The sequence below is a fragment of the Phoca vitulina genome, unplaced genomic scaffold (assembly GCF_004348235.1).
Source record: "Phoca vitulina isolate PV1807 unplaced genomic scaffold, GSC_HSeal_1.0 scaffold24, whole genome shotgun sequence".
NCBI classification, from domain to species: Eukaryota; Metazoa; Chordata; class Mammalia; order Carnivora; family Phocidae; genus Phoca; species Phoca vitulina.
In genome coordinates, this window is record NW_022589727.1 from 27,311,694 (window position 1) to 27,325,239 (window position 13,546).

Genomic DNA, 13,546 nt, shown 5'->3' on the forward strand with positions numbered 1-13,546 from the left:
CATGATAAGTGTAGTCACTGTATGTCTCCATACATTATTACAATATTATTGACTATATTCCCCATGCTGTACTTTTCATCCCCGTGACTTATAACTGGAATTTTGTACCTTTTAATCCCCTTTACCTATTTCACCCATGGCCCTATTCCCCTCCCCTCTGTCAACCACCAGTTTGTTCTCTGTATTTAAGAGTCTGGTTTTTTGTTGTTCATTTGTTTTGGTTTTTAGATTCCACATATAAGTGAAATCATATGGTATTTGTCTTTCTCTGACTTATTTCACTTAGCATAATACACTCTAGGTCCATTCATGTTGTTGAAAAGGCAAGACTTTATTCTTTTTAAGTCTGAATAATATTCCATATCACGTGTGTGTGTGTGTGTGTGTGTGTGTGTGTCACATTCTTTATCCATTCATCTATCAATGGACAGTTAGGTTGCTTCCACATCTTGGCTGTTATAAATAATGCTGCAATAAATATAGGGGTGCACATGTCTTTTCAAATTAGTGTTTTAATTTTCTTCAGGTAAATACCCAGAAGTGAAATTATTGGATTGTATGGTATTCTTATTTGTAAATTTTTGAAGAGCCTTCATACTCTTTTTCTGTAGTGGCTTCACCAATGTATATTCTCACCAACAGTACACAGGGGTTCCCTTTTCTCCACATTCTTGCCAACACTTGTTATTTCTGGTCTTTTTGATACTATTCTGACTGGTGTGAGGTGATACTGTGGTTTTGTTGCATTTCCCTGATGATTAATGATGTTGAGCATCTTTTTATGTGTCTTTTGGCCACTTTGTATGTCTTTCTTGGAAAAATATCTATTTAGGTCCTCTGCCCATTTTTATTTGGACTTTTTTTTTTTTTTTTGGTGTTGAGTTTTATGAATTTTATATATATTTTGGATATTAACCCCTTGTGTAGCCACACCCCAGCAGACTCTAAGCCAAGGGTGGATGATGGTCTGGCAAGACTGAAGAAATGACCCAGAGACAGGGATCAAGACATAGGTTTATGGGGACAACTTAGAGGATGTCCAGCAGCAGCCAACTGGACAAAGCATCCACTTCTGGAATCTATTTGCAGTAAGCTTTTATAGTATAGCAACTAGCCTAGCAACTATCTGTAGCCCTTCCCTTCCTTGCACAGCCAGTGTTGGAAGGAGATCAAGTCCTGCCATCCAGACAGTCTCTGTTACAAGGGAGACACTCTGGGTTAGCCACCCCTGGAGTCCCTAACCTTGAGCACTGAACAACATGTCCTACCCATTCTGTTTGATGGGAATATAGAAGGAGGACAAGATCTCAAGATAGTGATTAACAGGGACATTCAGGTCATGCTTGTATAAACCAGCCTTCCAGTATGTACCATACACGCCTTACGAGATATATCATTTGTAAATATCTTTACCCATTTAGTAGGTTGCCTTTTTGTTTTGCTGTTTCCTTCACTGTCCAGAGCTTTTTAGTTTGATGGAGTGCCAGTTGTTTATTTTTGTTTTTGTTGCCCTTGCCTGAGGAGCCACATCCAAAAAAATACTACTCAGACTGATGTCCAGGAGGTTACTGCCTGTGTTTTCTTTTACGAGTTTTATGATATCAGGTCTTACATTTAAGTCTTTAATCCATTTTGAGTTTATTTTTGTGTCTTGGTATAGGAAGGTGGTTCACTTTTATTCTTTTGCATGCACCTGTCCAGTTTTCCCAACACTATTTAATGAAGAGACTGTCTTTTCCCCACTGTATATTCTTGCCTCCTTTGTAATAATAGATTAATTGATAATTAATAATAGATTAATTGACCATATACGTGTGGGCTTAATTTCTGGGCTTCCTATTCTGTTCCATTGATCTATGTGTCTTGTGGCAGTACCATACTGTTTTGATTACTATAGCTTTGTAATATAGTTTGAAATCTGTGATTGTGATACCTCCAACCTATCTTTCTCAAGATTGCTTTGTCTTCGGGTTCTTTTGTGGTTCCATTAAAGTTTTAGGATTATTTGTTTTAGTTTTGTGAAAAATACTAGTATTTTGATAGGGATTGCATTGAGTTTGTAGATTGCTTGGGTAGTATGGACATTTTAACTCTTAATTCTTCCAATCCATGAGCATGGTGTATGTTTCCATTTATTTGTGTCATCTTTAACTTCTCTCATCAGTGTCTTAAGTTTCATAGTACAGGTCTTTCACCTCCTTGGTTAAATTTATTTCTAGGTCTTTTATTCCTTTTGATGCAATTGTAAATAGGATTATTTTCTTAATTTCTCTTTCTGCTAGTTCATTATTAGTGTATAGAAACACTACAGGGTGCCTCTTTGGCTCAGTCGGTTAAGCGTCTGCCTTTGGCTCAGGTCATGATCTCAGGGTCCTGGGATCAAGCCCCACATCAGGCTACTTGCTCAGGGGGGAGTCTGCTTTTTCCTCTCCTTTGGCCTGTCTGCCCCTACTTGTGCATGCTCTCTCTCTCTCTCTGAAATAAATAAATAAAATCTTTTAAAAAGAAAAGAAACACTACAGATTTCAGTGTATTTATTTTGTATCTTGCAGTTTTATTGAATTCATGGATTGATTCTAATAGTTTTTGGTGGCATTTTTAAGGGTTTTCTATATGTAGTATCGTGTCATCTGCAAATACGGACAGTTTTACTTCTTCCTTACATATTTGGAAGCCTCATATCTTTTTCTTACCCAATTGCTGTCACTAGGACTTCTAGTACTGTATTGAATAAAAGTGTGAGAGTGGACATCCTTATTTTTTCCTGATCTTAGAGGAAAAATTTTCAGCCTTTCACCATTGAGTATGATGTTAGCTGTGGCTTTGTCATATATGGCCTTTATTATGTTGAGATATGTTCCCTCTATACCCATTTTGTTAAGAGGTTTTATCGTGAATGGATATTGAAATTTTTAAAATGTTTTTTTCTGCATCTTTTGAGATGATCATATGGTTTGCATCCTTTCTTTTGTTAATGTGGTATATCATGTTGATTGATCTGCAGATATTGAGCCATCCTTGCATCCCTGGAATAAATCCCACATGGTGGTGATGGTGAATGATTCTTTTTTTTTTTTTTTAAGATTTTTTTTATTTATTTATTTGAGAGAGAGAGTGAGAGAGAGAAAGAGCACAAGATGGGGGAGCGGGAGAGGGAGAAGCAGACTCCCTGCTGAGCAGGTAGCCCGATGCGGGACTCGATCCTGGGACTCCAGGATCATGACCTGAGCTGAAGGCAGTCACTTAACCAACTGAGCCACCCAGGCGCCCGGTGGTGAATGATTCTTTTAACGTATTGTTGAATTCAGTTTGCTAATAGTTGAGGATTTTTGCATCTGTGTTCATTAGAGATACTGGCTTGAACTATATGTTTTGGCTAATACAGGTAACTTCATACTTTATGATTGTGTGAAAATTATAAAAAGTATTTTCAGGGTGATTCCTACATAGCCACAAAGTCATTATGAATTATAGAGAATAAAAAAGAAGGGCCACCACTAAATGGAGATAATTCTCTTAGACCCCTCTCTGTCACACTTAACTCCATTCTGCATTGATTTTAAACCTAAATTTTATTTTGTGATTTAAAACATAAAAGACTGATTTTTATTAACAGATATTATTCTTTCTGCAGAAAATCTATTCCTCGCTGCCGAAGAATTAACAGGATGCTCTCCAATGAATCTCTACATTCTCCTGCATTTAGCCGCTCCAACTCACAAGCCTCCATAGACAGTACCTCCATGGAGGATTTCTTGCGGGAAATAGAAAGCATTAAAGAGAACAGCATAGGCAGCATGGGAGGACAGGAAGAGCAGATACCAGCTGAGGTCAAACCTGTGGATGGTAAGGTGCTGGACCTTTCGTCCTATGTGTTTACTGTTTTTCTTTGTATGCTCTCTCTTATTCTGTTTGCAGGTAGACATCATTCCAATAGTAGTTTAACAAATGAAATCAGTAGAATTTGGCATAGCAGCTACCAACTCTCACTGATTTATATCTACTGGACTGGCTTCTATACACAGTGATATGACCTAAGAAGGAGGACTGTCAAAATCCAGATTGATTTCTTACATATCACTACTTAGGGATGCTGTGCAGATCATTGATTTGATTCATCATTTAGCAGACTGAGTATTCTAATTTTGATGGCTTTTACATTTGTATACTTGACTATTAATTCCAAAAAAAAAAAAAGAGAAAGAGAGAAAGACAGAAAGAGAGAGGGGAAAAAAAAATGCCAGTACAATTTTGGAGAAAAGAAAATTTGATTTTGAGGCATTTACTAATGTTAATGTACTTAGGGAATAGATTACCTTGTATTTCTCAAAATAAAAACCCTGTCAAATATACTAATTTTCTGTGAAATTGAACAGAAAATTGAGAGCTAAAAGAAAAAAAAAGCTAATTTACTTACTCTTTTTAAAAAAATGTAAATTACTTTACCTTGGATTAAAATAGGTCATCTCCATTTGCTACCTATCAACAGGTAAATACATAAGACATCCAAGAAAGACTGAAGGTAGTTTAGTAATAAGTATCTACCTAAGAATGTTTTCATTAGGCAGTGATTAACCTGGCTAGGCTAGACAACTACCAAGATAGACTGAAACTTTAAAAAAGTTTTCATTCTTCATTCCTTACCCTATAAGTCTATCCTTCTTAGGTCTGAAAAAAATAATAATTTAGATACACCACAATTAGTATATTTCACAAACCATTAGAAATAAAAAGTCTCACCACACATTGAATGAGAATCCATTCAAGGGAACCATCTCCATTAGTGAAGTGTATTCTTTTTTTTTTTTTTTTACTTCCAGAATTTTTATTGAAATTAATTGCATACAGATAATATATTTTAAAACTAAACAGACTTCACATACTTATATTTAACATATGAATTTACTATGCAATACCAATTATCTTTAGAAATTAAAATAACAGTCTGCTTGGAATTAACATTAGAGATATTATGATCCCCATTTCTGGACAGTTTTTTTTTTTTTTTATTTAAATTCAAAGAGCCAGCATATAGTATATCATTAGTATCAGATGTAGAGTTCAGTAATTCATCAGTTGCGTATAACACCCAGTGCTGAACACATCACCAGCGCTCCTTAATGCCATTCACACAATTACCCTGTCTCGGGGAAACAAATAATCAGAGACTCTTCGCTATAGGAAACAAATTGAGGGTTGGTGGAGGGGCAGTGGGTAGTGAAGTGTATTCTTATTCCTTTAACTTACACCCTTACTTTTTGCCTTTTCAGATCCAGAAAGATAGATATGTGAAGGAAAATGCCTGTTATTCTTCATCCCCTTTTCTTACTTGGTAGCTATCTATCTGTATTAAAAAACAGGAATTCATACTGATAACCTTCCATTCCAGTTCACCACAACAAGGTTTGCTGTTGCCGTCTTTTTTTTTTTTTTTCTGTATTTATAACTCTCTTCTCTAATAATGAGAGACCTGGCTTTTACTATCCTTTGCTTAAGCCTAGAGTACACAGAAAATATTTTCAGATTTGTAACCTAAACTTCTTCTTCTTTTTTTTTTTTTTTTTTTGTTTGAGGTATTTTTATTTTATTTTATTTTATTTTTTTTTTAAATTTTTTTATTGTTACGTTAATCCCCATACATTACATCATTAGTTTTAGATATAGTGTTCCATGATTCATTGTTTGTGCATAACACCCAGTGCTCCATGCAGAACGTGCCCTCCTCAATACCATCACCAGGCTAACCCATCCTCCCACCCCCCTCCCCTCTAGAACCCTCAGTTTGTTTTTCAGCGTCCATCGTCTCTCATGGTTCTTCTCCCCCTCTGATTTCCCCCCCTTCATTCTTCCCCTCCTGCTACATTCTTCTTCTTTTTTTCTTTCTTAACATATATTGCATTATTTGTTTCAGAGGTACAGATCTGAGATTCAACAGTCTTGCACAATTCACAGCGCTTACCGGAGCACATACCCTCCCCAGTGTCCATCACCCAGTCACCCCATCCCTCCCACCCCACCCCCCACTCCAGCAACCCTCAGTTTGTTTCCTGAGATTAAGAATTCCTCATATCAGTGAGGTCATATGATACATGTCTTTCTCTGTTTGACTTATTTCGCTCAGCATAATACCCTCCAGTTCCATCCACGTCGTTGCAAATGGCAAGATCTCATTCCTTTTGATGGCTGCATAATATTCCATTGTATATATATACCACATCTTCTTTATCCATTCATCTGTTGATGGACATCTTGGCTCTTTCCACAGTTTGGCTATTGTGGACATTGCTGCTATAAACATCGGGGTGCACGTACCCTTTCAGGTCCCTACTTTTGTATCTTTGGGGTAAATACCCAGGAGTGCAATTGCTGGATCATAGGGTAGCTCTATTTTCAACTTTTTGAGGAACCTCCATACTGTTTTCCAGAGTGGCTGCACCAGCTTGCATTCCCACCAACAGTGTAGGAGGGTTCCCCTTTCTCCGCATCCCCGCCAACATCTGTCATTTCCTGACTTGTTAATTTTAGCCATTCTGACTGGTGTGAGGTGGTATCTGATTGAGGTTTTGATTTTGGATTTCCCTGATGCCGAGCGATATTGAACACTTTTTCATGTGTCTGTTGGCCATTTGGATGTCTTTGGAAAAATGTCTGTTCATGTCTTCTGCCCATTTCTTTACTGGATTCTTTGTTCTTTTGGTGTTGAGTTTGATGAGTTCTTTATAGATTTTGGATACTAGCCCTTTATCTGATATGTCATTTGCAAATATCTTCTCCCATTCTGTCGGTTGTCTTTTGGTTTTGTTGACTGTTTCCTTTGCTTTGCAAAAGCTTTTTATCTTGGTGAAGTCCCAATAGTTCATTTTTGCCCTTGCTTCCCTTGCCTTTGGCGATGTTTCTAGGAAGAAGTTGCTGCGGCTGAGGTCGAAGAGGTTGCTGCCTGTGTTCTCCTTTAGGATTTTGATGGACTCCTGTCTCACATTGAGGTCTTTCAACCATTTGGAGTCTATTTTTGTGTGTGGTGTAAGGAAATGGTCCAGTTTCATTCTTCTGCATGTGGCTGTCCAATTTTCCCAACACCATTTGTTGAAGAGACTGTCTTTTTTCCATTGGACATTCTTTCCTGCTTTGTCAAAGATTAGTTGACCATATAGTTGAGGGTCCATTTCTGGGCTCTCTATTCTGTTCCATTGATCTATGTGTCTGTTTTTGTGCCAATACCATACTGTCTTGATGATGACAGCTTTGTAATAGAGCTGGAAGTCCGGAATTGTGATGCCGCCAGCTTTGCTTTTCTTTTTCAACATTCCTCTGGCTATGTGGGATCTTTTCTGGTTCCATATAAATTTTAGGATTATTTGTTCCATTTCTTTGAAAAAAGTGGATGGTATTTTGATGGGGATGTAACCTAAACTTCTACAGAAAGCATAGCTACTAACTAGAGTTTAATATTTAATTACAGATTTTTTCCTTTGAACTATATGCACAGAACTTTAAGTGTACAACTCAGTGAGGTTCGACAAATGCTAACTTTATAACCTCACAGTAATCAAGAGAGAGAACATTTTAGTCAACTCAGAAAACGTAACTCAGAAAACGTTTTCAAGCTTTTTCCCCATCTTGTCACTTCCATGACTTGCTGTCTGTGGCCAAAAGCAACCATGGTTCTGATGTTCTTGTGTCATAGATTAGTTCTGGGCTTAGCTTCTTTCACTGAACATAGTATTTTGGGGATTCATCTGGTTATTTCAGTAGTTTCTCTTTTTATTATTGGGTAGTTTGTATTAGTTTACTAAGGCTGCTGTAACGAAGTACCCCAAAACCCAGTGGCTTAAAATAGCAGAAATTTATATTCTCACAGTTGAGACTAGAATCAAGGTGTCAGCAACCTCTCTGAAGATGTGGGGCACAGTCTGTTCTCTGCGCTTCTCTTTAGCTTTCGCCTTAGCTTCTGGTGTTGCCTGCAATTTTTGCTGTTCCTTGACTTGTAGACAACACACGCCATTCTCTGCCTCTATAGTCCCAGAGCCTACTCCCTATGTTTTTGTCTTTCTCCTCCTCTTTTTATAAAGACACCCCTTATGTTGGATTAAAGGCCCACTCTACTCCACTATGACCTCATCTCAGTTTACATCTTAATTACCTCTGCTAAAACCTTGTTTCGAGATAAGGTTACATTCATAGGTATTGGTGGTTAAGACTTCACTCTATATTCTTGGGGGGCCCAGTTCAACCTGTAATAGCAGAATTCCATCGTGTGAATATGCCACAGTTTGTTTATCCATTTAACTGTTAATGGACTTGAAGGTTGTTTGCAGTTTGGGCTATTATCTTGTGAAAGTCTGGAGATACGTTTTTATTTCTCTTCGATATATGTAGTTTTTTCATAGAATATGCTAAACTACAGAAGAAACTGCCAGCTTTTTTCCAAAGTAATTGTACCATTTTACACTCCCTCCACCAGTATCTGACAGACAAATCTGTTGTTTCACATACTTGCAATATTTGATGATATTAGACTTGTTAATGTGAATGATTCTAGTGGATGTGTGGAGGTATTTCATAGTGGCTGTCGTTACATTTCACTGATGACTAATGATGTTGAACATTTTTTCCTGTGCTTAACTGTCCATTCATATAACTTGCTTTGTGAAATCTTTTAACTATTTTTATTTTTTATTATTTTAAAAATTTATTTATTTATTTTAGAGAGAGAGTGTGAGTTGGAGGAGGGGCAAAGGGAGAGGGAAAGAGAGAGAGAGAATCTCAAGCAGACTTCCCGCTGAGCACAGAGCCCAACTAATGGCTGGATCTCAGGATCCTGAGATCATGACCTAAGCCAAAATCAAGAGTTGGACACTTAACCATCTGAGCCACCCAGGTGCCCCTTGACTATTTTAAAAATTGTCTTTTAGGGGCTCCTGGGTCGCTCAGTTGGTTAAGTGACTGCCTTCGGCTTAGGTCATGATCCTGGAGTCCCGGGATCGAGTCCCACATCGGGCTTCCTGCTCAGCAGGGAGTCTGCTTCTCCCTCTGACCCTTCTCCCTCTCATGCTCTCTGTCTCTCATTCACTCTCTCTCAAATAAATAAAATCTTAAAAAAAAAAATTTAAAAAAATTGTCTTTTTATTATGGACTTGTATGAATTCTTTATTCTGTATACAACTCTTGTCAGATTAATGTAATGATTAATATTTTCTCACTATCTGTGGCTTGTGTATTCATATCCTTAATGGGGTCTTTTAATTGGGTATTTCTCTTATTCTCATTTTTCAGTTGTTTGCAGCTGATATATAGAAATACGGTTGGTTTTTGTCTCATATTTCATTACGTTTCTAAATCATTTTCTAATATTTGCTAGATTTCTTAGGATTTTCTACATAAACAAAGAAATTACTTGTGAACAGAGGCAGTTGTACTTTTTTTATTCTGATTTTTATGCTTTTATTTCTTTATCTTGCCTTATTGTTCTGGTAGGGCCTCAAGTACAAGCTGAATAGACTTGGTGACGGCTCATAGCCTTGCTGTATTTGCTTCTGTCCGTGATTTTTGTGTTTAAGTTGCTTGATTTTTCTATCTTAAGATGGAAACCTTGACCATTGACTTTACATCTTTTATCTTTTTGAATATGAACTACACTGCTTCACTCCATCCCACAAATTCTGATATGTTGTATTTTCATTATCATTCAGTTTTAAATGTTTTAATGTTTTGTTTTAAGATTTACAGATGTTTTTGTAGATATATCATTTGTTATTGGTTTCTAAATTAATTGTGTTATGATTAGGTAGCAGTTTGTAAGTTTCAACTTTTGACATTTATTTAGACTTATTTTATGGCTCCGCATATGGTCTGTCTTGGCCAAAGTTCCATGTACACTTAAAAAGAACATGTTCTATCATTGGTGGGTAGTGTGATGTTCTGTAAATGCCCACTAGATTTAAGTGGTTGGTACATTTGATCAAATCTATTGTACCCTTATTAATTTTTGCCTAATTTTTCTATGAATTACTGAGAGAAGGTTGTTAAAATCTCCAACTTGGACTGTGTATTTGTCTGTTTTCCCCTCTGATTCTGTCATTTTTTTGCCTCATATTTTAAAACTCTGTTATTAGGTGGCATATACATTTATGATTACTGTTCCTCTTTGTTGAATTGGCCCATTTGAACTGACCCTCCTTAATATATTTCTAATAATACTTCTTGTTTTAATGTCCTCTTTGTCTAATTATATAGTTATTCTGGCTTTTTTTTTTTTTTTTTAAGATTTTATTTATTTGACACAGAGAGAGAGCACAAGCAGGGGGAGTGGTAGAGGGAGAAGCAGGCTCTCAGCGGAGCAGGGAGCCTGATGCAGGGCTCAATCCTAGGACCCTGGGATCGTGACCTGAGCTGAAGGCAGGCACTTAATGACTGAGCACCCAGGCACCCCTCTTTTTTTAAAGATTTTATTTATTTATTTGAGAGAGAGAGAGAGAGCACCAGCAGGGGAGGGGGGTGGAGAGGGAGAGGGAGAAGTAGACTTCCTGCTGAGCAGGGAACCCAACTCAGGGTGGATTCTAGGACCCCGGGATTATGACCTGAGTTAAAGGCAGATGCTTAACTGACTGAACCACCCAGGTGACCCTCACTCTGGCTTTCTTAAGGTCACTGTGTGTGTGGTATATCATTTTCCATCCTTTTACTCTGTCTTTGTCTCTTTCATGTTTCTTTGTAGTTTCTCTGTATGCATTTTAGCTATACTGCTTTGATTTTTTTTTTTTAGTGACTGCTCAGGTATTATAATATTTACCTCTAATTTATCACAGTCTACTTAGAATAAATATTGCACTTCTTCATATAAAATGTAAGGATTTTGCAGCAGTATAATTCCATTTCCCTTCCTGTACAGCACTTTGTAATGTTGTCAAATATATAACATCTACACATGTTACACCACTATCAATACAACATTATTTATATGGACTTATATAATTTTTATTGTGAAATAATTTAAAACTTACAGAAAAATTGCAAATACAATTTAAATAACTTTTTAAAATTTGGAACAATTTGATCATTTGAGAGTAATCATTTACCAACCCCTATTATTCCCAGGATTTCTCCATGTAAAGTTACTCCTTTCATCTTTGTGATCAATACATATTTTTGTGGAAAGTTCTTTGAAACTCTGTAAATATCCCATTCTATGTCAAGCTATCAAATTATTTCTTTATATCAGAATGGGCTCCTGGTTTATTTAGTGTGTTATTTGTTAGTGGGTTATCTTTCATCATCATTTATTTTGATGTTGAAAGTGTTCCATATTTGATATGGGAAACAGCTAGGGAATATATATGTATATGTGTGCCTATATGTAGGTGTACATATGCATATATGTGTGCATACTCACATACGTACATGTACAAGTATAGTAGTGTATACTTGTATATACAATGTAATGTATATGTACATACATAAACATTTACATCTATATTTCTATAAATAAAGACATTGAAATACATGAGTTCATATTTATATCTTCAATTCCAATCTAATACCACTAGGTTAATTCTGCTCTTCCCTTTCCGTATTTGTGACTCCCTTCTTAGAAGAAAACTGACTTCCATTATCTTTTTTTTTTTTTAAGATTTTATTTATTTATTCATGAGAGACAGAGAGAGAGACAGAGGCAGAGGGAGAAGCAGGCTCCCCGCGGAGCAGGGAGCCCGATGCGGGACTCGATCCCAGGACCCTGGGATCATGACCTGAGCCGAAGGCAGACGCTTAACCGACTGAGCCACCCAGGCGTCCTGACTTCCATTATCTTAAACATATATATTTATTTGATCAGTCCCTCCATGTATTATCAGTTTCCTCTCTTTTTCATGCTTGCCCTGCTCATCCCACTTGGGTTCCAGCATCCCAGTCCACCCTGCTCCTCTGCATAAACACCTGCCTTGCTGTGCTGTATGGATTTAGGCTTTAAGACTTAATTTCGGGGGAGGAGGAAGTAGTCATATGTCTTTTAAAGAAGTCAGTATCTGCATTTTTATTTACACTACTTCTTTTTTATATATCCAGTCTCCATTTGATGTCTTTTCCCTTTAGCCTAAAGCGCTTCCTTTAGCATATATTACAGAGCAAGTTTGCTGGCAATAAACTTGTTAGCTTTAATTCATGTGATAATGACTATTTTACCTTCGTTCTTGAAGGGTATTTTTGCTAGACATATAATTATTGGTTGACAGGTTTTTATTTTCATTCAGGATGTTCTGAATGTCATCTTACTGTGTTCTGACCTCTACTGTTTCTAATAAGGAGTCAGTGCTTTCATATTGTTCTTCCCCTGATGTAATCTGTTGTCTTTGACTGCTTTCAAATTTTCTCTCTCTTTGGTTTTCAGCAGGTTGTCTTTAAGGTGCTTAAGTGCAGTTTCTTTTGTATGTGACCTACGTGGTATTATTAGTTAAGCTAGCTGGTTTTTCAACAAAGTTTGAAAACTTTTGGACATTATTTCTTCAAATACTTTTTTTCTATACCACTGTCTGTCTTCTCTGAAAGTCAAACTATATATATATTACAATACTTGACATTTCCAATAGGTCACTTGGGCTCTGTTTTAAATATTTTAAAATACTTTTCTGTCTTTCAGATTGGATAATTTCTATTGATGTAATCTTCAAGTTTACCAGCCCTTTCTTTTAAAGTCTCTAACACACTGTTAAGCCCTTCCAGCAAGTTTTTTACTTAGTATATTTTTAGTTCTATAATTTAGGTTTTAGTTCTTTTAGTTTCTTTTTTATATTTTTCATTTCTTTGCTGAAATTCTCTATTCATGCATGAGAATCTTTTCCTAAAAGTCCTTGTCCAACATCAGAGTCATCTGAGTCACTTTCTATTGATGACCTTTTCTCTTGCCAAATTAGTCCATTTTTTTTGTTTTTCTTATATCCTAGCTATTGAAACATCTTTGATAATGTAATATTATAACATTGATATGTTTCAGAGACTGTATCCCATTATCTTCCTGTAAAGGGAGTTAATTTCAGTTCTAGCAGTTAACTTGGTTATATACCATCTTTTCTGCTCTATGCAGCCTGGCTATTTATTTTAGCCTTTTGGCTGCTGTTTTTCAATAGGATGCCTGGAGTTTAACATACACCTTTTTGATTTAATGTTTAGTCAAGGATTTGATGAGATTTTATGCACAGATTTTGGAGCTCTCTCTGGCGGCTCCCTTCTAACGGGAATATGCTCCTCATTTTCCAGATATCCTAGTAATCCCATACTCCATCCTCTGACTCTTGAAATAAGTAAGACTATGGTTTTCTGTTTGTGTTCTACACACTCTGTATAGTGTAGGGATTGGAAAATGACCTCAGTTGAAAAGTTGTGTAGATGTAAATCTCACATAGTACATTTTCTTGAATCAAAATTTAATTATTTTTCAGTTCCTGCCTACACTTGGTTCTTCTCCATTACCCTCAAATAGTTATTTTATGTACTTAGTACAGAGTTCATAATTGTTGTACACAGAATTTTTATTTCTATACAAGCTACTCTACCT

The 13,546-nt window shown here is 36.5% G+C and overlaps 1 protein-coding gene across 2 annotated transcripts in view; it reads left to right on the top strand.

Moving 5' to 3' along the window:
- The window catches only part of ARHGAP28 (Rho GTPase activating protein 28), a 221,945-nt gene that overhangs the window by 115,212 nt on the left and 93,187 nt on the right, over positions 1-13,546 (top strand). For both annotated transcript variants that reach the window (XM_032421200.1, XM_032421201.1), the window contains exon 2: positions 3,635-3,846. In XM_032421200.1, the coding sequence (XP_032277091.1) occupies positions 3,635-3,846 (212 nt within the window). The remainder of the gene's footprint in view (positions 1-3,634; positions 3,847-13,546) is intronic.